Here is a 25,910-nt window from a genome sequence, read left to right as displayed (position 1 = left end):
TCATGAAAATTTCAAATAAAACATCATAAAGCAGAAATATAAGCAGGTTTCTATAGCCATTGGTTAAGATCCAGAGTTGCAGACTAAGCTTACCTCAAAAGATTAATGCAGATGCATAGTCTGATTGTATTTCTTAAAGGAGATTGTTGCTTTTTGAAAATGTAACTGGAATCCTATAAGGTTGAGCTGATACAAGTGAATCCTATGCCTTTTGGTTGTCAATTTTGATATAGGTCATTACAAATTTTTATAAATAACTTCATACTCTGGCTGAATTTCCCATATGTTATAAGAAGATGGATCTTAATGCAGTTATTTGAGAAAAAATGAAACATTGCAAAAGACCACACAAGGAATCTCACAATGTTATATAGGGGATGCTAAGAGATCTGGAAGCTAAAGATGTATGTCTAGATTGAATACAGTTTTCTGTGGTATTGTACACAAGCTTTACATGTGCTCTGAAACAGCTACAGTTTCCTGGACTGTAGCAATTGCTTTCTGCTTTTTATCTTTGGAGAAAAATAGAGCTGGATTTATTTTACTGTTTTTAAATCAGGATGAGAGGTTCTGAGGATTTTCTGTCTGACGACATCAGTGGAGTATATGGATTTTACAGAATGGTTCAAGTATTTGTTACATAATTCTCATTACAATGTCATTCCTGATCAGGAAAAGCCACTTCTTATTGGAACAAAATCCAATTATTTTCATTATGTCAGAATTTCTGTGGTAAGTTTATCTAATATGTATTAATGCTCCTGGAAACTTGTATCTGCAAATGGTAGTTCTCAGTTTAGGATTTTTGACTGCCATAAGATTTGTTTTTTCCCTATTCAGGTCCATTTTATTACTATAAAATTAGGAAATACAGTTTCCCAGCAAAGCAAACCGCTGCATAAGTTATTTGAAGAGTATTGATAAACTTCTCATTGCAGACAGAACTGCATGATATTTGTGGTAATGGACATCACCAGCCAAAGCAAACTTCAAATATTTAAGAATAGAATGGTGGACTGTGTATCTTAATAAACCTAACCAGTGAATTATATCAAACATTAAAAAAAATCATTGATCCAGATCTAAAAAAGAAGTGCTTCTAAATTAAGTATTTTGAGACTGACTGCCAATCTCCACACAAATTCTAATATAGCATTCAAGAATATTCTCCATTCAATGAAAATCTCAATACTGAAAACCATGCAGGGAGAGAGTACAAGTAATGTACTGCTTAGGTGTCATGTTCCCCAAGTTCTTTGAAAGTCGTAGTCTAGCAAGTACATTCAGCTTAGACTAGCATGCAGAGACGGGACTGCATCTACCTTAAAACACAATTGCTTTTTTAAAACAGACAAGAACAGGCTGGTGAAGGAGAAAGCTTACCCTTTACATACCCTAGTTACTCTGCGCATTTGAAGCAAGAAACTCAGATTCAATGCCTATTCAATGCATAATAGATTCAACTTAAATCTGTGACTCATAGACTGCATGGTGCTCATGCACTCCCTCATGGAGATTGTGCTATTATAAAAATCAAATGAAGAATTTTCAAATTCCTTTTCAATGGAGGAAGTAGAAAGAGGCACAAGTCCGTGGCCTATTGCTGAAGTGCTCATTTATGAATAGACCCCAGTTTCAATTCTGAATGTTATGTTTATCAGTTACTTTGGGAAAAATGCAAAGAAAGTTATGATTACATGAACAAATAGTAGTCTCTTTTAAAAGTGATTCTCCATTCTTTGAAGTATGACTGTAAACTCAGCCCAGTTTATAGATAAGCAAAAATTCATCTGTAAGCATTTACACTCAGCAGAATATTCTGAAAAGTGAATGAAGATTACTGTCAAGCCTTGAGAGCCTCTTATGAAGGAGTACAATGGCTTTCTAGATGGTCACTCTGAAGAGTTGATCTCTCAGCCAGACCTACATGTGATCACTAGTTTAGTTCCATACTTTAAGCACTCTGAAAGTTTAAACAAAACATTTAATTGTACTCGAGACCTTCAGAATAGGTAATTTGGGGTCAATGATCAGTAGAGTGTCTTCTGTCCAAGAGGTGTTACTGAACTGAGAAATTAGGGACAAAGAGGGGGGAAACCTTCTCAACTTTCCTCATATCCTTTCAAAGAAAGATATAAGCATACCTGGCAAAGCAAGGGAAGCAGAGAATTACAATTTACCTGAAGAAAGTATGGTGCTCCACACAAACCTTCCACAACCTTTTAGCAGCCCGATGATTTGGCAGTTTGAACCCAATAGTGCTCTCAAACTGTTCCAGCTGGAAAGAATCCACAAATAAATTAACCCATTTCCTTAAGCTGGGTATTAACTAGTAGACAGAGTTCAGATAGTTCCATTACTGTAACAAGATGTAATTCTCCTTTCATAAGGCTTTGTAGGATTTAAAACAAAAATAAATATCAGAATTTCCATCCTTTTAATAAAATTATACTTGGCAGGCTAGTTATGATGGGTAATAATCACATTATCACTTCCTAACTGTAATAATGACTCTTTTGAGAAATCCAATAATACTTTAGTGTTCTTTGCTAATTTTCTGATTAGATGCACAATGTATTTATTTTTAAACTCCATGAAGTAATTGTACTGCAGGTTGTGCTGCACACTTTCCTTAGATTTACTAAAAGTCTGAAATCCACATTGCAGAGTTAAGCTTACCTGATCTGTTTCACTATATAATAGTTTCTTAGCAAAACTATTACATCTATGCACTATCAGTGAGTCAAGAACAATATATGCGTGTTCCAAAACTTAAAAAACTACAATGTTCGTATTGTACTGTTGGTATTTAGACTGCCCTTTTGTTTTCTTGTTGTTTTTTTTTTTTTTATTCACACAGTAAAAGCTACCTTAAACATTTTATAGTATAAATTGAAAAAACATTATAGTGTTTGACATTTTGTTTTTTTTTGCAAAATTCCCAGTTACAATGTGATCACATTGTAAACCCCCCGCTCCTTCAGGAACTCCCACAAACTTATAATGGTATCTGAAAAGAAAGCTGAATTCACTATTTCCACAGCAGCTAACAGAAAGAGTTACAATGTCCTACAGGACAACTCAAGCCTTTGGTTACACCCATACAACTAGATGCATTGACATTTAGTGAACAATTATACCCAAAGAGGAAGAGAGTCTGGCTCTCCCCCAGGACTGCAAGTCTGTATAGACAGTAAGAACATGGCCAGTGTTAACTAGCTTTCCTTGTAAAAAATGTTACAGGATGGCATCTATTAACAAAAGAAAATAGATTTTCTTCTTGGTTTGCATTTATTCATCAAGACAAATGTTTAATACAACCAGCAGAACTTGAAGAGGAAAATAAAACCCTCTTAAGTTCTGCTCAAATCCAACATAAGCCTGTGGGAACATCTGGGAAAAAAATGAGGGTGTTATCCTGTTGCTGGATAGAAATGATCTCACAAAAGAAACAAGATAGAAAGGTATTACTTACTTCTGCTGGCCTGACTTTGATGTAGAAATTACTTCGCTTATAGGAAATCTTCAGAATTTTTGGCCAAGCAAAGCGGTTGATCCGGAGTCTATCTTTGTAAATGAGCAGTCCATTAGCACATACACCCAGCATGATATCCACACCTTCAGAATCCTAACACATGTGAGACAAAATCATTTCATAAAAATCAGTTTAATAACATTCCAAACAAGTAATTATTGCTGGCATACCTTGAAGCAATAATGCAACTTGGACTTGTTTCATATTCAAAATGAAAGTCCCTGACAATGAGATTCTTAAAGCAGAAAATGCCAAGTATAATAATCTTATAGGAAAGGCTTTGGACTCTAAGTAACAGTGTTGGCACTTGTATGCCATTGTATGAGACACAGTTCTGGGAAATTCTTCAATATTCGGTGATTCTGGCAACAGGGACTAAGTCAACAACTTACAAGCAAGGAAAGGTATGGTGGGTGTGCTACCAATAATTTCAACAAATATTAAAAGAAGAAAAACAGACCTTTCCAAATTAAAACAGTCAGTGGTAATCTGAACAAACTGGTGATCATGGCGACTTTTTACAGCCACCTACTATTTCAGTAAAGATATAGGAAGTAATGGATAGCTGCCTGAAAATGTCAACATAATGATTTCAAAGTGCTGGTGGGCTGGGTTTCTGAGCATTCTGTTCCACTGACAGCATTTGATGCAAGTTTTACAGGCTACAGAACTAATCACTTACTGATAGGGCTTCGATAAACTGTACAGCGGAATCTCATGTCCTCCCCAACAAGTCAACCACATCAAATGCTAACACTGTCATAAGAAAGTTGCTTCACCGGCATAACTAACAGCTGCAAGCAGATCCTGGCAAACAGCAGTTCTAATGCTCACAGTTACTTCACTGTGGCAAAAGAAAGCTGCAATAAAACTCTAAAAATCTAAGTTCCTTAAAACATTACAGACCAAGTCAACTGTCATGCTACACTTGTATTAAAAATTGAAAAAATGTCACAGACATAGTTAATGTACATGTATAAAAATTGAAGTATATTTCTTTAAAGTGCTTCCAACAGGACACAGGTAAAAAAAGTCTATGGAAAATTGCAAAAAAAAAAAAAGTGCACATTGTTTCCACATGAAACAGAATTAAACAATGTTTCTCCAGTACTTAGAAGTCTTGGTTTTCTTTTTAAATATAGGACTGACATGCTTACAATGCATTAACTTTAACTCTGGATTTGTGTGAGGCAGTGGGAGGGGGCTGGTTAGTTGGCTTGTTGGGTTTTTAAGTAAAAAAAAAAAAAAAAAAAAATCTCACTAGGCAATTTTGATTTGACCTTTCCACCAGAGTGGAAAAAGCACCAAAAAACACGCCTCTGTTTTTAACTCTCATGGTATTACAAAAACAATTACGTGTTCTTTTAGGCTTTACTTTATGGCCCCACATCTCCTTGGCCTCAAAAATCTGACATTCAAAATGTATTTAGCCACTCTTCTGAGTAATATTTTATTTCTAAGCTGCACATACATCTATGCATTAAATAAATTTAGATTCAAAGTAAATTCTAGGGATGTTAGAGCTGTAAACTGAGTAATTTTCGTGACCAAGAGATAAAAGGCTTATGCCTAAGAACTGGGGGTACGAAATTTAAAAAATAATCTATATATACTATGTTCTTTAATACTAAGCATGTCTATCCTAAAACCAAACCAAACCAAACCAATCCCCAATACCTTGGCATGATGTAAATCCACTCCATACATGGAGAGCCTCTTAGCATTTTCTAGGAACTGGGAATCCGCCTGTGCTGGAGTCAAGCCCCTAAAACCATTGAATAAGCTTTTGAGTTTATTGACAAAAGAACTAAGAATCAAAATTGAGTGGAATCCTGGAATTCAGACACATAGAAAAACCTCAGTTTGTCAAGTATCAATAGCATTTTTACCCTAAAGGGAAAGTGTTCTTTCAGAGCATATTATATTCCTTTAATAGAGATTTCCAGCTTTACTCTTCCAAAATATTCTAGCTGTATGTTGCTTAAACTAATTCATATGCTCGGATAAAAATACTTTCTTCAAAAGTTCTCTTCTGAGATCTTAGTGAAGCTACTATTTTCAAACTGAAATTTTTTAACTACATGAAAGTAAGAGGTTATGATTACATAGCAAAAGGTTTCCAAAGTAACAATAACTTCAGCTTAGCAGTTTTACACATATTCTTAAGAGAATTGACCTAAAGGTGACATGGGGATTTCATTTAATCCCACTGTATCTGACACACCTGTGTGTTTTGTGTAGCTCAGCTACTTTCTCTTCCATTTCTTGAGTTTGATTGGGTGCAAATTGGAATTCACTAATATAGTCACCACGGTGTTCCTCTGGGTCATGATCACCAAGCTCAGCCTGCAGGGTATATGAACCAAGCAGGGCGTGAGTCACAAAAGAACATGGCAGTCGACCAGAAGCAATATCCTGACGAAGCTGTAGGCACAAGAAATATCTGCAAGACAAAGGAAAGGGGGGAAAAAACCCCAAACAAACAAAAAATAAGAACAGAGTAAGTGTTGCCAAAGGCAAGTTTATGAGAGATATAGCAGAATTTATTGAGATGTATGTGATCATATATGCATATATTAAAATAAGTCAATGTATTAATAATTTTTACACCTTAAATTATTTGAGCCATATTATTGCCACACAGTAAATTTTGCTTCCATTTTTAAGAGTCAATATCACTTTCAGAAATAACCTGAAAAGCAGGAAAAATTCCGATTTCCAATATAAATGAATGAAAAACTGTATCTAGTTTGTAACAAAAGCTGACGTGGGAACTCCTTCATTTCATATTCCAGCCTGCCCGTATCTAAGGTTTACAAATAAAACCCCATGCATTTCCTTTGAAACTTCGCTTTGGCTTAAATTTCTGACTTTCATATCCCTTGCAGTTCATGAGATAATCAAGTCATGTAACGCACAAAAAAGAGATTCGGTTTAGTACTAAATCCATAATTGCCTTCCTTAAAATATCTCTGTATTAAAATTTAATATTTCAGGTACTGCACAGAGTCTTCTACAAAATTTAACAAGTTAACAATCAGTAGACATCCCTAGCACAGATTTTTAATGTAAATAATGTAATTTTAAAAAATGTTTTACAGGTGAAGCTTAAATTTTAAGCAACATAGCTTTAAGCTATAACCATAAAAATACTTTTATCAGCTGAACACACAATTGAAGTCAACTAACTTGCTGAAAATTTTCAAAGAAAACAAAGCTTCTTAAAAATACACTGTCTTAGACTATTTGTAGTAATATATGAAATACACACTTGTGTAGCCGTCTTAGTTGATGCAGAAGACTGATACGATGTGATATGCAGTAACATATAACCTGGCTCAGCATAGTCAGCTAACTCCAAACCAAAACTATGTGTTTAGCTTTTCCATCACTACTGAGAAAATGAGCATCAATTCCCTGCACTCTACTCACTGGTTATGTTAGCCTTGCAATGTTACTTTTTACGTGCCCAGTATCCACTGCATTCTAAGTACTTTCTATCTAAAAACTTAGGAAGAGAATTATTTTCAGGTTTTAATATGTTTTATGGTTTTATGTAATGCATATGTACAAAACTAAGTTTTCACCAACCTAGCTTAGATTATTGCTAAATTACCTTGGATACCACGAGCTTCGCTCTTAATAACAATACCCCCAACACCCTCATTTGCTATATAATAAAGCAGCAGCCAAACAATAAACCAGTGGATTCTTTCAGATATGATCACTCACATCTTACCTCCCACCCAAATCATATGCCCACTTATCATTAAATTCTTCTTTCTCAGGTTTCTTCCTGAAGTTTTCACTTTGCCTTTTCAACCCCGTTCCAAAAAGCGGTTGATATTAAGAACATCTGTTGTGTTCTACAGTAATAGTGAAACAGGTTATGGCATCCCGAAACTGAAGAAGAAATGTTATATGGCCTTCAAATTAGACTAACAGTAATTTTTAAATTTAAAATTAGGAACTATGCATACCTAGTGATATCCTCAGTCAACTGTGAAGGATCAGGAGGATAAAACTTCACATTAAAAGTGAATGTCCAAGGTAAACCTAAACATGGGAAAAGTCTGATTGTTAATCTCAAAGAAGTTGAATAAAGCAAAGAAAGAACCTTGCTGAAAAATGTTAGGCAGTCATATAAACATTCGATCACTGAAATCTTGAAGAAAGTTTTTTCCGTCTTTTTACAGAATATTAGCAAGAATCATAGATTATTTTCATTATCAGGTAGTAACTCATATGCACAAACAGTGACAGATTTGCACGTTAAAAATTATTTTCAAAGATGTTTTACAGTAAGTTATGTGAATATCAGAATAAGTTTTTCATTTGAAAACTACCATAATATATTAACACTTTTAGGATACTCTGTGCTCAAAGACACTTGTATTGAATTTTTGTTTATTTCCAACTCCTCCAGGGCTAACAGTCTCCCCCTGTTTAAACTGATTGTTAGTTTGAGAGACTGTACAATAACTATGAACATAAAAATGAGGTCTGCGCTGCATACAAAGATAATACACAAATTATTCATATTCATACAGAATGCACGGAAGACAAAAAATATTAGCCATTTCTTCTTTAAAATACTTTTTCTGAAACAATAGCTTTAGCAACCATAATAGCAATGATATTTTAGGTTTAAATTCTATGTGTTAGAATTGCTAACACTACATGCACTTTTTAAGCAAAAGCATGCTTAAAACTAGATTAGTAATTTGACAAAGCATAAATTGTTGCCTTTCGTCATAGCTCTAGTTTTCAATAAATTTTTAAGATTTGAAAGCTGAAGTCACTCATCAATAATTAAAACAAATTCTCAGAATCCTACCAGTACTGTGACACTATGTGCAAGAGGAATATGTTCATTGGAAAGTACTAATATCTTGACAAATTGTAGAACTTACCTAATTCAAACAGATTTTATTAAGTACAATGCAGACATACGTATGTAATAGAAAATACCAAAATAGAAGCTTAGGAAAAGAATTTAATAGTTTGGCTTTGCATGCTGCTTGAAAGCAAATGCAGTTGAGCTTTATCATATCTTGCCAAACACAATGAAAGTAACATTACAATGTAGATCTGCTAAAAATGATGAAGAAAAATAAGAAAATAAATAAAAACATTATCAAAAGAATTAAGTAGCCATTTTTGTCTTCCTCTTGCCCCTTTTCTAATAGAAATAATATTGCAGTGAAAGACTTAGCAAAAATAACCTTTGGTAAAAAAAGGTAGTAATTTTATAAAGCTTGATAGTGATGAATTTTAGACAGTAAATGATTTCAAAAACACAGATAAATCATGCTTTGAAAAATGTATATTTTAACAATAACAACAACAAAAAAAGACTAACATGCCATTTCCAACAATGAAGAGTGCTGACATTTTTGTACAACATTATCTTCTTTAAAAAAAACCTATTTTAAAATTTCACAGCTGTTAAAGGTGAAGAGGTGCTTTATGTCAAAATTTCTAACGTATCTCAACATTTCAAAAATTATTTCAGTTTTTCAGACGTGACTATTCATTGGAGCACTTCAATTTCTGCTTAAATGTGAACCTCATTCTCCACCTGGCTCCTAAGTCACCAGTTCCTTTTGAAAGCTCAGGGTTTTAGGGTATCTTAACACTAGTAAGTTTGCTTACAAAATAAAGCAGGAAATGCTTTAAATGAGAATTTAAAATGCTTTTAAATGAGAAAGTCTAATTTATCAGCTGTACACATAGTACTGAATTGGGTAGAATATGCCTCATTGCAATCCAGTGCAAGACAGAATTAAGATAAAAATACCTTTAAAAACGTCTAACACTAATTAATACATATAGCATGAACCAACAGAATTAAAGCTGGAATAGATCAGACCACTTTCATAATTTATCTCCCAGGAAATTACCATCATTTAATGAAAAGCTGCTGATACTGAGTAAGCCAAACTAATGAAGAGAAGCAATTGGGCCAAAATGCCTAAGCAAAAAGTGTTTAGGGAGAGTTGTCATGTTAACAGGGCTATAGGATGGGGAGAGATGGATGAAGGATGTGTCCTTCCACACAGGTACTAAACCAGTCTTCAAGTTTTCCTGAATGAAGCAGTGTTTCCTGGTCTAAAATTGCAGTTAAACTAGTCACAGATGAATTCCTACTCAAGCTATTTCTATTTCTTGTCTACATTTCTACAGTTTGCTTTCAGAAAGCACTGTAGCCAGGAGACCTAGACACCATTTGAAGAAAATAAATAAATAAGTAAAGCTATATTCTTTGTAGAAAGCCAAAAAAAGCATAAATCCTCAAAATCTATAGACTATGTGAAAAATTTCAATGTCTACCCATGCTAATTCTCATAGCTAATCTGTTATAGTTGACTTTCTACTAAATATTTTCGGGACAGTTGGTGACCTTATATTTTGCCTGATTACTGAAAGCATATTTATCCCCTCAATATAGACTAGCAAGTACATTACAATGTGCGCAGTCTACATTTATACTTCTCACTACAGCATACTGTTTACAGCCACATAATGAGAGCATACAAACATAATTGTCTTCACACAATAGTGCACACTATTACTGGCACTTTGAATTGGTGTCCAAGACAAAAAAAAAATAAATCTGATATTTAAAATGATATTTAGCATTCTGTCCCTGATAAGGCTCTCTGTTTTGATGTTTAATAATATGGGCTATAGAAATGTCAAAAATTTTTCTAGCCAGCCTGTTACTTCAAAAATGCTTCTGTGGTAACTTTAGGCACATTCTTAGAGAAAAAGAATGCAATATAACCAACCCGCTTGCAGCATACAATTAACATGATTCATCCCATTGAAACTGGGAAATCAGTGAGGGGTTTTTTTCCAGTAAAGGCTTTATCTGGCTTTTACTGATGATACCTCTGGGTCTCAGCTAACATTTTTTAGGTACTGTGTGACGAGGACAGATACAGTGGTCACAGATGTAAAAAAGCCCCATAAAATTAAAAAAAAATACTACTTCTATTTTGCTTAAGTACCCTTCAAGAAAATTAAAGAAATAAGATCTATATCCAGTCCACGTTTTCAAAAATACATAAAAGCAACGGAGTCCAGCCAGCCCTAGTTGTACTAACAAGATTCAGTTCACAAACTCAGACATCTCCAATCTGCAAAATCATTCTTTATAATTAGTAGACACACAAGAGCTCTTCTGTAGGACAACTCATCTCTGGCACAGGTGCTTATTTCTCTTTACCAACTGTAAGATAGACTCTAGTGTAATTAGCTTAGATTGAAATTAACTACATCTTTTACAGATATGTATTTATTTACATAGAAGAGATTGATATAAAATAAAGTGACCCTGCATAAAGTAACCACCATATTTTGATGCCTGAGCTCAACTGTGGTTTTTTAGTATTAAAATCAGACCGCCAGAGCATACCTTTAAAAGCAAGCCTCTTCCTTAATTAATTCTAACTTCCCTTAGCACTTTAAATGCAAACTTGAAATTTCTTAAATATTTGAGTACACTGTGTTGCAAAATTCTAAACTCACGCTATATTATTCTCACAGACTTGTATTTATGAATTTATCACTAGTTGGTCTACTGTGTAATTTGAAAGCATACCTATTTAACCATATCATTATCCTCCCATATCATCCTCTTTCCTGAGCACTTAAGATGCTTTAGGCTGCATTGCAGAATATACCATAGAACCAGTGTCAAAAATCCGTTTGAACTCCACAACGTTCCCAGAACTACCTTAGTTGTTGGCTATATACGTCTCAAAGACAAGGCCAGTATTCCATTTGGCTCTTTTTATGATCCCCAGTCTGAATGACTGGATGCTCATAAACAAAAGGATGTTGAGAACAGTCTTCAACAATAAGGAGCAAGGTTTAAACTTGTAGCCCAAGATTTGCCACCAGCTGCCTTACCTCCTGTACTATTTCATCTGTTCTAATCCACTTCGGTAGAATTACAGAGGATTCCCCTCAACCTCCTCAATAATTAAACTGAATCAAGTGACAAGCAAATTAAGTTTTATGTCTTCCATCCTTTAGTTAATCACTCCTTTTTGAAAAGAAAATAACTTTTCTATCACCATAACTGTTATCTTTTTTGATGCCAGTGGGCATAGTTTTGTTCAATCTTTGACTGCTGAAATTTAGTTATCTATATAAGACACCACTCACTCCCTTTATAACCAATGGAAAAAAACAGGCATTTGAGAAGGCTTGTTTGGTTCCCCTCACAGGCACCCATTTCAGAATGCACTTGCTCACCACCTGAAAGTGCCTGTTCCTTCTGAAAACAGGTGCAATTACCTTAGGTAGATAGAGTTAACCTAGATTACATCAGATTAATCATGTTCTAGGTACACTGATGAGTTTCTAGAATCTTCCTGGCTAAATAAGCATTCTCTGGACAAAAGACAATAAGATAATTTTACACTAACTTCAATAGCAAAAACAGTTAAATGTATACTTTATCAGGTGAGAACGCACAAAAAACAACCTCTACACCAGTCTGTTCTGTACTCAGAACATCCATATCCTCCCCATTTCTTGTAAAATAAAAGACAGGATATGAGATATGGAAGTTTCTATATTGTATCACAGAATTTTATTTTTGCAATAAAAATATTAATCATGCTGCAGACTAGAAATAGGTTTAATTGACATAACATTACCTTGAATGTACGCAACTATTTCACACAGCATGGAAATGAAATTTCTACTTGGAAGAGTATAAATTATATCCACACCAAAACCAGGATATATCCCCAAAATAGTTTCAAAATTTGTGAGAAGGTCTATAACTCAGTTTCATATACATCAATTACACAAACAACAAGAGCAAATAATTAGGCTTCCCTAAACTGATGGTTTATACATTCACATCTCTAATATTTACCCATGATGTAACTATGAACATTTAAATTGCGGACAAAAGATTGGTCTTCAGCTGCAATTACCTACGATGAAACCAGGTTTATGTAGTTTACTCATTCAACCTTGTAACACAGAGAGCAATGAAAATACCCACAGACAAAACTGAGTGGAACATCATGTGGTCTATACAATCTCCATGTACAACGTCTCACACAGATAAATTCTCAAATTAAACAGGTGAACCACCACACTCTCTGTGAAGTCTGGGATTTGACTATTCTAAGATCAGTTGCTACTGCTTGTACCATCAGTATATCCCAGCTGAAATTCTCAATTTTGCAAAAGCCCGAATCCACCTCAGGTGTAGCAATTTTCAGGAAGATAGTGACAGAATGTAATTACCCCACCTCTCCTTGATTGAATTAACTAGAGGTTTTAACACATGCCAGTGAATATCCAATTACATAAGTTAAAACAGTTCAAGAATTAATTTTCCTGAAGAGACCAGGCTGGCTGAAAGCAAACAAGCTTTTTGCCACCTTCATAGCCCTAAAAACAGAGCCAGTAATTTGTGGATCGAGTTAATTAGTGGAAGTAACATCAGTAATTTCTGAGATCCAACATAACTGCCCAGCCAAAGGCCAAACTGAACAAATGAGAGATCACATAGAAGGCTTAAGGACCCTGACTTAACAAGAGACAGTTTGATGCAGGACATGACTTGGGGTAGACTAGAGGATTCTCACTTTATCTTCCCCAGTCACAGGTGGTATATACATGCCCAATGTGCACAGTATTGGTTTGCTCACGTGTAAGAGAGACAGAAATTATTATAAATATTAAGTTGCAAATTGACTTGCTGAACTCCACTTTCAAATTTGTCACCTTTGTGTGTTCAGATCAATGTATTTGTCTAGATACGCTTACCTAGCAAGCTAGTACTTCAGTTTGTGCTGTACAAAAGAAAAATAAATTAACTTCTTCATGTCAAACGTTCAAATGGACTAGTAGGTTTTACAGGTACCTTAAATTTCTTATAATTTAGTATTTTTGTACATAAGATTTCCATTCTTGACTCAAAGACAGATGTATTTAGAATTAACCCTGATGGAAATAAAAGCCTCATTACTTGATACTCATATATTTGGGGGATAAAATTTGTTTCTGCAGTTACATTCCAGTATCTGTACTCTTTAAGGCACTGAGGAACACAACTCAAAGGATGCTGATTACTTGCAAATTGGTGTAACCAAGTTACATTTTAAAATCCTTAAAACAGTGTTCTTACTTGGTGGTTTGCCTTATACGCTACGCCTATTGACTCTGAAGTGCTACAGACCAGAGAAAAAAATCCAGTCATGATGCCTAATTCAAGAAACTAGACTTGATCTCCAATATAAAATGTTGATCCTTATGCTGTATGAAAAATCACACCCCCTTAAAATATTTTTTGTACTACATATTATGCAGTATTAAAACAATGTTGCATAGTGCATCCAAAAAACTTTTCAGGTCTGTTCCTACACTTCAGATTCATGACACTTACTTGTAGGCAATATAGCATGAAGATCACTAGAGAAGACAATAACAAAAAGTATTAATGTCCTCAATCTTTTGTCAAATATTAAACCCAAACAAAACAGCCTTTATCCCACATATTTGGACAACTAATACATTTTTACTGAAGACCTGCAGAATTATCTTTTGCTTAATTAAAAGGATGGCCTCTCCTTGCACAAGTATATTCGTACATTCACCATTTTAATAGGTATAGTTTGCTTACACAAGAGCATGTTAGTTCAAAAACAAGTTTCCAACAAAGCTTCTGTAACTTTCATTTCTTTACTGAAAATATAAACCACATGTTCCTTGTAAGGGATTTCATCAATTGGGAAAGGTCTAAAGAAAGCAGAATTAACACCACTATGATTTCTGGAAAAATGTGAGCGTTGCCTTAAAACACAAAGTTAACAAGAGTAGAGAAATCATCTGTTTATCACTGTAAATAAAACACTGCTGTTCTTAATTACAAGTGCTCCCAATGGATAACATTCCCTAAAAAGTCAGTTTCTTAAATAATTTAAATTCTTGTTGTGTTGGAAGTGTAGACATGTAAATCGTATCATCATCATCTCCTCCTCATTTACATTTTGTATCAGGAACTACCAAAAGGAAGCTTCAATCAAAAAAAAAAAGAAAAACACCACCACCTGCATTGGCCACAAATGAGTAAAGCAATGAGAAGTAGTTCAGCGAGGGCAAGGGCTGTCGAGCACTTCTTAGTGGCTACTTTTTTTTTTTTACTTTATATGTCAGATATAAATTATTTTAATGCTGTAAGTATAAAATTTAGTCAACATCGAGGCTACTAAGTGTATGAAGAATATTTCTGTGAAGAAATAAAAGAAGCATACAGAAGTACTTACTTCGAATTTGCCTCTTAATTTCCTTCGAAGAATCTAGCCAGTTCTGAAAAAAACAAAACCCACAACCAGAATTTAAAATCACTTCAAGCCTGAAGACGGTGAAGTAATTTCATACACTGCAGTTAAAGTTTGTATTGTTCAGACATCTGTTCTATTTTAAAATAACCCAGAGAATTCTAAAATGGAACTTGTGATTTGCTAGCATGTCTCCCCACCCATGTGCATAAATGAAACTGCGTAATGCCACTGCCTTCATGGCTGTCTTATTGCTTTAGACTAGTTATGCCCTGTAATTTTAAAAATTGGTAGTCTTACAGTAGAGGTGGTCTAGCAAATTACATTTGACAAATGCAATTTTGTCTCATACTCCTTTTATTGACATTGGCAAACTTTTCAGGAATGGCTATGTAATCTCTACACATCTGTGCTTACACACCCATATTACAAGATGGTATTTCTCTTGAACTCCAGAGTTATTATTCCCATCATTTGTTTTAAGGTTCTGATAACATTCAAAGATGCTTAGCAAAACCTAATCAAATGTCATGCTTTTTTTCTGACCTCCCCCAAAGCAAAGTTCTCTGTGAACATGTATTATGTTAACACTGATACCCTGGCAAGGTTCAAATCTAGATCCTCAGCTCTATTTCACACAAGGCAAATAAAGTCAGGTTTTCATATTTAGATGCCTATTAAACATGTTCTATCGTCAATACCAAAATATTTTGATATAATCTGTGCAACCTATTAAATAGTTCATAGCATTTCAGTTATTATTGATGTGTGCAAAGAGACTTTTTTGTGACTGATCATCAAAAAATCTCGCTTTGGGAAGTAAGACTAAGAAATAAGTAATGTATGATCATCAGTAACTCAAACAATCCCATTTACTGACTTTAACCATAGATGTTAGAAAATAGATTGAATAAGAGACTAGAAATGTAAGTCTTAACTGCAGTTGACAATTTACTTTATACAGTGTTTGAACCTTTATTTCTCACAGCTAGACACACATACACAAGCATACACGTGGAAGAAACACATATGTGCACAACTAGCCTGCCAGCAGGACTTGGCACACTTCAAAGACAAGAGATATGCAAAGTAGGGAAGAATTAGCAACTGACTTATAAGGTCAAGGACAACATTTGCATTTCCACAAAACACTGCACATATTAGCAGCATTAAAGTTGCAGGGGACCTTAGCGCCAGCACAAACGTAGCTAAAAGCTACCAATGTTTCTTGCCTAATCTAGCCAAGTAGTGGATACTGGGTATAATGTGACTCACCTTTCAGTCTATGGTAACAAACTCCAGATGCAACAATTATTTTCCAATATCACATCCCTCAGTCTTTATTACAGGCTTTTCCACCCAAAGTAAAATTTATTTCAAGGAGACAAAACATGCTAGGCTACCGTTTTATGGGTCTGTATGGATTAGGAGATTGTGGAGCTATATGTTTTTGCACTACTGCAAATCCTTAATGTAGATCACCTCTGCTGATAAAGGATGTCACTTCTATGAGTACGACCCAAAATACTAAGTTCCCTGTTATAAATTACCTTGATCCAAGCTGATTTCATCATAAATGCAGCACGCATGTATTAGACAAATACTGTTTACAAATTAAATGCAAAACCTCCTTCCTATCATTTTTATAGAGGTAATTAAAAAGAATAAATTTCACATTTCTTGCTTTAAGAAGTCTGCAACCTCTACATTTCACAGCTGCTATAATTGGTATAAAGGAAGAGATATAAAACACTCCTCCAAAAAATCTGGATACCATTTATTGTGCTTAAGTCAGAAAACTGCTATCTGTTGGAATAGCCTTGACATGAAAAGGCCTTAGAAGCCAACAGAAGTCTTCAAATAATCTTAGCTGAGACTCACTTCAGCTAAATTATCATGCTAGGTTTTCAGTTTTGGCATGAATTCCACTTCCATTCCAAAATGATACACAGCCATATTCTTCTAATTACAGAGATAACTAGAAGTAGCTTAAACTCTTAAATTTTAGATGAGGTATAGTATAAAGTAAATAAAGTAAATAAGTATAGACTATAGCATGGCATAACAACAGAAAACTAGAATTCATGAGTACATGTTACTTTCAGCGCTCTATCTTTCATCATTATAAAGTAGGAGAAAAGAACATACAATACAAAATAAGCTGCAAGAGGAGAAGAATAATCCCTCTTTACAGAGGGATTTTCTGATTTTCCAAACCTGGAGTAAGCTTATCGGAGGCAGTCTTTGCCACTAACTTTCTTTACTGTTCTGTCAAATAAAATCAGATGCTTCTATTCCATTTATTTGCATAATTACAGGGGTGGGTTTTTGTTGCATCTGTGCCTTCTGTTATGATAAAACAATCACTATTGAAAGAATCTACCCTGAAACAGACCTCTTAATGCAGAATAGACAGGTCTGTCTTTCAAAACAAAAGACAAAGTGTATACACACCACTCTGCTCCAGTAGGCAGAAATCTATTTGTTTAAATTTGTGAATGGTAAGATGATACAAAGTAATGAATTGTCTAAGAACAACAAAATGTTCTCTACCAGTACAAAAGTATTTTGTACAAATCCAGAAAAGCAGCATTTCCAGCTGGTGCCCAGAACATAAGAGGAGAAGTTTTCTAACACTTCTGCAGACCAATTACAGTGTGAATGGAGCATTCATGAATTTTTGAGAGTGTAATGCAACGAAATCACTAACTAAACTTTAGATCAATAAACTTAACATTTGCAAAACAATGAAAGAAATCATTAATGAGTAATTTGACCTAAATAGTTTTAAAATGTGTATTAAAGCTAACAAAAATCAGTCTGATTTGAAGACATAACATCTCTCCCAGCTGCACAGAACACCCATAGAGAAAAGTTAATGGGACTCCTCCTCCAATGGTACCCCGATGGTGCATCAGGGAGCAGCTCTAATTCAAAAGTGCCTGGCATTCAGTTTCCACACCCCACAGCTGCTGTTGAGTTCAACAGCTGGCTCATAAATGGGTGGCTGTGATGAGTGCACAATAATGAGAAAAACATATCATTCAGCATTTAGTACTGACTGGCCTGGAGGTCAGAGATTTGTGACATTTTACACTGAAGAGGCAATAGTCATAACAGGAGAGAAAAATGCATCAGAAAGAACTGGTACCAAGATGAAAAAAGAATTCAAACTTACTACAGAGGTGAACAAAAGAGAAGGCCCTAAACCCAGTAAAAGTTCCAAGTCTCCAAGCTTTCTTTCGCATCTATTGCTGAACAAAACTGATCAGCCCCCTACACTTCCAACTATTAATGAAATCAAAACGTAAAATGTTAACTGTTTTCTTTTTTTAAAAGAATAAAAAAAGTTGAGACACTTAAAAGTCCTAAGACTGAAGCATTCATTAAAATCATACCACAAATATTTAAGATACTGGAAACAATTTAAATGATCTTCATCCATGCATTAAAAAAATCCTTTTGATAACAAAAATGAGTACTCCAGTCTTACTGAGCACATTTGGTGTAGCTATACAATTTCAAACTTACAAACATGAAAGAAATGGCAGTTGAGGAGGGCCAACTTTCTCAGCACACAAGCAGCAACTTTGCCATACTTAAGACACTGCAGTAGCTACGCTTCACATTATCAGGATATGTTTATACCATAACTGATGTAAGAACTTCCAAACATTGTGCTGTACAAAAGTGGTAGCTTTGAATTAGGTTAGCCTGAGTGACAATAACAATAAAAACAAGCAAGTCTATATAAATGTGCACTTTACAGTACAGCTGTCCAACCCATAAAAGACTGTAAGCTCTTAGCCAAGTGACTAGTTCATGCCAAAGCCCACATTTCCAAATTCTTCTTTGAAAACCTGGGTAGTCCCACTCATCTGGCAATCACAACTTAGAGCTGCACCAGAGGCATAGTACCATTCACGCAATGGAACTTTGGGTACAATCTGGAGCATTTGGGCTATCCAGCCAGGAAATATCTAAAATAAACCCCTCCTTCACTGTTACTCACTGACATTCAAAATCTTGTAGTTCCTACAGTTCACCATAAATTAATCTTAATCCTGCAATAGAAAGTAGGCAGTGGGAAAGGCAAATCTGCTAGGGAAGACTCCTCTTTCAGTTTCTCCAAATAACACTAAGAACTTACTTGTATGAAGACGACAAAATCCAACAACTATGGATTTTTAGTCTTCATAACAAATTGGACCAGATTTCTCCAGAAGTTTTTAAACAAAAGCCTGCTGCTGTCCATAATTCAGGTGACAAGTGGTCTACTCTTCTTTGGAACAGAGTGCTAGTCTGAGGCCGGGCACGTAAATAATCAAACCACAGGGACCCCATTATACAGATATTTCTCACTTAATTGATGTAAATACCTCCTTCATGAGTGTTGCTACAGTAGCACCTTCATAGTCAATGTATAGGGAGCTCAAGGACTCATTTAGGCTGAAAGAGACCTCTAGGGATAACTGGTCCAACTCCAATTCAAGGCAGAGCCAGCTTTGAATTAGACTAGGTTGCGCAGGCTTATTCTGGTCAAGTTTTTAATATCTCCAAGGATAAAGACACATTAAAAAAAAAAGATGGGCTCTTTTTAAGGTGTGGTACTCTGTTCCTCCATTCACATGACTGAGGAATACCAAGAAATCTTAGTCCAACTAGAAGCACATTACAAAAGGAGAAAAAAAAAAAAGAAAGAAAAAGAAAAAAGGACATAATTCTACACCAATCCAGACTTTTCTGCTCTACTTTCAAAAGCCAAAGGCTTCCTCCTAGGATCTACTCAAGTGGCCTCTTTCCTGGTATAGCTCAAGGACCCCAGGTCTGCTATTAGACCTTTCCTCTCTTACCAGAGATCAGACTGTTGTTTTATGTTACTTTGCTCTGTGCGTACAGTATAGATTTTCAATAGTGAGTAGCACAAGTAAAGGGACAACATGTGATAATAACAAATAACAATTAAGATTATGATATTATTCAGAGGATCAACTAGAGATGCTCTTCATTGTTACACCAAAGAAGTTACCATTTCTATAAATGGTTTACAAATCAAGAACAAAAATAAAATATCTACATAAAAATACATCAAGCCCATGTTATATATGGAGACCTTTAATACAGAGGGACTCAGTATTTTGCTCAGTGCTGCACAGAAAGCTTTGCAGCAAAGCAAATAATTAGGAAACAACTGTATTTGAATGGAAGTTATCAGAAATTCAGATTTATTCAGACCACTAAATTAGACTTCATTTCAAACACAGTAGTAAGATGAACAAGGTGACAGAAAAAAGCAAGAACTTCCAGACTAAGTATAGTACTCATGTAATGATGTTTCCTGCTACAAATACAGAAATTAAAAGATTTTTTTTCCCACTTTAATTTGTAATTATTAGTCTGTTTTCTTTATGGGGGAAGAGATGACTGCAAGCATATCTTTATTTCATGGAAGAAGCAACAGCTGGCCCATAACTAACTGTAAATGTTCAGATACTGGGAAAAGCTAAATTGGCTTTTCATAATTAGTGGAATGCATGCCACTGACTGATTGAAGATTTTTCTCAGCTCAGTTATCTAGATGTGCTAGACCATCCAACACGTAAGCAAGCGCAAAAGACAACTGAAAGTAAGTTACCAAAAGGTACTTAAGAGATCCTATTTGAATATAGTCATATCAAAACACCGCTTCATTTCTAAAACTAGCATCCACTACTGATGGGCTAGCTCGAGTCTCATCTTTACAAATGCCAAAATTTTCTATAAACTTGAAATTAATAAAAAAGCAACTCAAAGGCCTGATAGTTAGAGACTTAGGGGCAAGATTTCCTTCATGTTCCTGTTCAAAGCATTATTAAATGTACATGAGAAAAGATAGTGAAATGACTGGAAAGACAGGTAGAAGATTTTTTTTTAAATTATTTATCATCCAAAGGTTTTCTTGCTTGTTTTTTTTTTTTTAAAAAGCAAATAATTAAAGTTTTCAGAAATCTGGTGAGTTGTCAGACTGTTAAGACAAAGATATTAGTTAAAATTTCCTATCTTCACTCGCAGAGATGGCATACTGGTTTACTACACTATTTTACTGTTTTACTATTATGTCTAGCAATTACTCAATTAGTTTTCTCAAAAATGCTGATATTTAAAATATTCCCCCACTCTAAAGAATAAAGGGGTACTTTGATTAGGTATCAACATACACATTAGTATCTTGCACACATTGCAAGTTTACAGCAGACTAGAATTGACATTTTGCAACAGTTTACTCAAATGTTTGTAATGGTATACATTTAATACAATATACTTCACTAAACCATTGAAGTCAGTAGCAATATAGAAAAACAAACAAAACCCTCATAAAGGCTTACCTTCTGTTGTGAATTCTCATAAAACAACAGCCCAAAATAGTCCTTTTCCAGTAAATTGAGATGTTCACACACTTTGTCAAACAGCACTTGGCCTTTTGCTCTTTTCTGAAAAAAAGGAAAAAAAGCACTATCAGTAAATAAGTAAAATCCTTAATTACAGGTACTGCAATTCAATGGTATTAGGAAAATTTAAAATATAAATAGATTATTAAGCTGCAGCTTTCTTACGATACACTGTTCACCATGTTTTGAAAGCTATACATATCACTGAGAAAAAAGACATTTCATTTTTTTTAGTTCATCAAAAAAATTGACTTGAATGCACAAGGAAAATTCAGTACCTAAACTGATTTAAATATTTTGCACCATTAAGTATCACTAAATAGTTCTTAAATTAGTTTTTCTGGATCTTTATTTTTAAAATAACTGAAGACTTCATATGAGCCAACTTTTTGTACATGAGTATCTTCTAAAAATTAATATACTTCCTGCAGTGTTCATTTCTGTTAACTTCTGCGTTTCAAGCACTTTGGCATACATCTCAATGACTCAATGAATCACGTGATATGAACTCCCTAGAAAAATAAAGCATGTTATCATTTTCAAGAGACAAAAGGAACAAACAGACCACTAAAAGTCAGTGATCAGACCGGCAGAAGTAGCATACAAGTGTAAGCAGAGCACAAGAAACATCTCCAGCTGTCTATACTGAAAAGGTGTTGAGGGGTAAGAGACCTGCCTTCTATCTGTGGATTTATGAACTCTCTCAGTACCCAACAAATCCACTGGATACTCAAAAATAAAAACCAGTCTTAAAGAAGTGTATTCTTCCTAAAAATAATATTTGTGGAAGTCAGTAACAAAAAAAAAAAATTAAAAAGAAATTACATTTTTACTTGAGGTTAGCTTCAATATTATAGCCTGCTACTTTATAGTACTAACTGAAGATCGATCATTTTAACACACTCCTAATAAGCCTGCTTGCTGTAGCGCAGTATTACTACAGCTTAAGCAAATGGCAATTAGTCCCAAAGTTTTTTCTGTTCTTCTCGTATCTGGAACTGGAAGAGTAAACAAGGGCACCCCGTATCTCCCTAGTGCCGGTAATGAAAAGCAGGCCCAGGCCTTACTTCTGTGCACCAGGTTTTAGGGAAAAGATTTGTTGTACTGGAGATGGCAGCTGACAGGAGACAAAGTTTTAGAGCAGACGGCTCACAACACCTACTCAGGGGCAGGGAAGACGAGAATTTCTTTCCACAGTTAAAATTTGAACACGACTAGCAAGCAGTCTGCTGGTTTCAACCAACTCCTTCATGACTGTTCCGCTATTTGTGGCATTTATCAGTGAGGCCGCAACATGGCATTTTCTGAGGCCTGGCAGCTTAAAGGAATTTTTGCAGTTGCTTATCCTACAGATTTCAGCAGATGCCATACACCACTGCAATTCCACAGAAACGCCATCAACTGCCCCTGCGTAGGCCCTGGCAACACTGCAGCCATTGTCCCCCGCCGACAGCGGCAGAGCCCTCACAACATGCCCCAGTGCGGCACCTCCCTGCGGCTCAGCTCCACAGCACAAAACCTCAAGGCCAGGAGGGGAGGCAGGGGGGAGAAAAGAAGGTATGCACTGAGCAAATAGTGAAGGCATTGTTGTTTTACTCCCCAAGAATCCAAAGCTTTATTTATTTAAAATTGCATTGTTCAGCAGACATTACAGACACAAAGACCAGAAAATTTTCAAAGAAACACTTATAAAATGACCACATTTAGTAGCCCAAGCATCCCAGTGAGGCAGTGGAACTTAAGAGTCACTTTCAAAATAGGAGGCTGTTTGGTACTTTCAGAAATTTTACTCTTCCTGAAGACAGATGACTATTTCCCCTAGCAGTCTGAAGTAACTTCTTGACAGCCTCACCTTCAGCTTAAGAAAGAAGTCAGCTATATAGAGAAGAGCTAAATCTAAACCAGCAAGAGAGGGTTTGAAGAATCTCAGCCTGCTTAGATGCATGTAATAAATATCATTTGTCTCCCTAAATCATTGTGCATGTCAGTTATCACACCTTGCAAAGGCAAGTTCCAGGTATACATATTTCGGTAAAGGAAATATACAGATAAGTGCAGAAATAATATATGCTATTATTAAGTCCATATCTGGAGTCGGTTGCTAATTATGTAGCTGTTTATAAAGTTCATTAATGAAAAACCAGTTACAGCAACATAAAGCAGCCAAATTCACAGGAAACATACTGCAAGTACAACAGTAGAATATTGCAGTTTCTTCTTAGGAAGTCATTGTCAACACAGAACTTTGATACATTGGCAATGTCCACTGTATCTTTAAAGATCTTTTCATAAGTTTATAGCTCTTAAACATATGGAAAAAACCACCATGCCATAAAGAACAAGTAAGGTTAGTCTACATTCTAGAAAGCAGCACAATACAAAGAAGTTATAGCATCAGAAAGTGACATTTACAGAGCTCTGTTGTGGATTCAAAAGCGTAAGAAGCCTCTCAGTATCAGCAGTGGTTCTCATTATAAAATTGTACCAGTAAAATTAAATGGCTCCTAGTTCTTTATTTTTTTATTATAATATAGTTTTAAAAATTTGCAAATGTATTTAACTTGCAAAATCAAACTTTTTAAGTGCAATTTCTTTGTAATTCCTTTGGGGACAGGTATTACTACACAGTTTAAACTATATACCATAATTTTTCTGGAAAACCCCATGCTCTTAGGACAGTGTCTCTACACAAGAATTGAAGTTACACAGAGAAGACAACTATTGTGATCCAGTTATTTCAGAAGTTACAAACTGTTTAATAGATAGGTTTGCACAGTTTAATGTTTCTCTTTAAGCTGGATTCTATTTCTTTTTCTACCAGTTGGTTGAGGTGTCAAGTGATAGTCACAACCAACGTGTGAAATTATAAATGCTAAGCTTATATATGTAGGTATAGATATGCATTTATGTATAGGTATATACACACATATATGTGTATATAGCACAGCAAACATTAGCACTGAAAACAAAGAAATCTCCTTATTCCAGATTCTAATGCTGAAATGGCAGTAAAAGTGTAAGTCCATCCTCAGCTCCCACAAGAAGGGATCATAATTCAGCCTAGATATACAAAGAGGCTGAGAAGAAGTGAGGACAGGCTTGCAGAGACAGTAGTTTAAAATACAACAGTACTCAGAACAGCAGTATTCTCTATTGCCCCCAAGTTATGCTTTTTTTTTTTAAAGTCAGAACACAGAAAGAACATACATAATCAAGGTTATTCCAGTACCAATTCCAAGTCTGTATTAAGACACTTCAGATGCCACCTCCTAATACAACCACTTCATAAAACCTGGGGTGACAAGGTTTCTCTCCTTTACCTCCTACTCACAAAAAGAGCAAACTAGAGCAAAGCAATTGCAGCAGACAAAGAATGGAAACTTCTATGCAGTTGGGAATTAGAATAGGATATTATGGATCTGTTTGCCTATAAAACAGTTGCCAGCTACAAATGCAATATAAACACTAGTGATGCTTCTCAAAGCTACCAGTTCTGTTCAATATTTTTATCAGTCATCTGGATGCAAGAGTTGAATGTACCATTAGCAAGTTTGCTTATGATACCAAACTGGGAGAGGCGGTTGCCTCTCTCAAAGGACAAGAGGCCTTGCAGAGATATCTAGATAGACTGGAGCATCAGGCAATCATCCGTGGCATAAAACTGAACAAGTGCCAGATTCTGCACCTGGGATGGAGTAACACTGGGCACAAGTATAAATTGGGAAAGGAGGGGCCCTGCAGAAAGGGATCCGGAGGTGCTAGTTAACAGCAGGCTCAATACGAGTGGTGGAATTGACATGCTGGAGGGAAGGGATGCCATCCAGAGGGACCTGGACAATCTCAAGAAGTGGGCTTATGTGAATCTCTAAGTTCAAAAAGGCCAAGCGCAGCATCCTGCACCTGGCTCAGGCCAACCCCCGGTTATCAATACAGGCTGGGGGATGAAGGGATTGAGAGTAGCATTGCAGAGAAGGACTTGGGCTACTGGTGGGTGAAAAGCTGGACATTAGCCAGCAATGTGCACTGCAGCCTAGAAAGCCAACTGTATCATGGGCTGCACCAAAAGAAGTGTGACCAGCAGGTTGAGGGAGGTGATTCTGTCCCTCTACTCCACTCTGAGACCTCACCTGGAGCACAGGTGGAGGAATGGAGAGGGAGGTACTGGTCTCTTCTCCCTGGGATCCAATGATAGAACATGTGGGAATGGTTCCAAGTTGCACCAGAGGAGGTTTAGACTAGACAGTAGGAAGCATGTCTTCCCTGAGAGGGTGGTCAAACAGTGGAACAGGCTTCCCAGAGAGGCAGTCAATGCCCCAAGCCTGTCAGTGTTTAAGAAGCATTTGGACAATGCCCTTAACAACATGCTTTAACTTTTGGTCAGCCCTGAATTAGTCAGGCAGTTGGACTAGATGATCATTGTATGTCTCTTTAAACTGAAAGATATTCTCTTGTACTGTATGCTATTCTATTTCCTACCTCCTCCTTTTCCTAGCAGTACATGCTGAGGAAATCTCTGATGACATTTCTTCCCAGGCCTCCACTAGCAGAAGGGATTGAATGGGTAAACATGTCCCATCCTAGGCACTGGCTTCTGACCCTTCATGGGAAGGAGATGCGTACCTTCTGATGGGG

At 35.7% G+C, this 25,910-nt stretch overlaps 1 protein-coding gene across 1 annotated transcript in view; it reads right to left on the bottom strand.

Annotated features, from left to right (window-relative positions):
- Positions 1-25,910, bottom strand: part of EPB41L2 (erythrocyte membrane protein band 4.1 like 2) — a 125,764-nt gene that overhangs the window by 36,616 nt on the left and 63,238 nt on the right. Inside the window, exons 4-10 of the mRNA XM_082480852.1 lie at positions 21,216-21,320; positions 14,836-14,878; positions 7,516-7,591; positions 5,760-5,978; positions 5,213-5,300; positions 3,476-3,628; positions 2,181-2,278 (exon numbers count right to left, since the gene is read on the bottom strand). Coding sequence (XP_082336978.1) covers positions 2,181-2,278; positions 3,476-3,628; positions 5,213-5,300; positions 5,760-5,978; positions 7,516-7,591; positions 14,836-14,878; positions 21,216-21,320 — 782 coding nt within the window. The remainder of the gene's footprint in view (positions 1-2,180; positions 2,279-3,475; positions 3,629-5,212; positions 5,301-5,759; positions 5,979-7,515; positions 7,592-14,835; positions 14,879-21,215; positions 21,321-25,910) is intronic.

Source organism: Vanellus vanellus (assembly GCF_965231255.1).
Source record: "Vanellus vanellus genome assembly, chromosome: 3".
NCBI lineage: Eukaryota > Metazoa > Chordata > Aves > Charadriiformes > Charadriidae > Vanellus > Vanellus vanellus.
The sequence above is the reverse complement of the archived record's forward strand: the minus strand, read 5'-3'. Positions and strand labels throughout refer to the sequence as shown.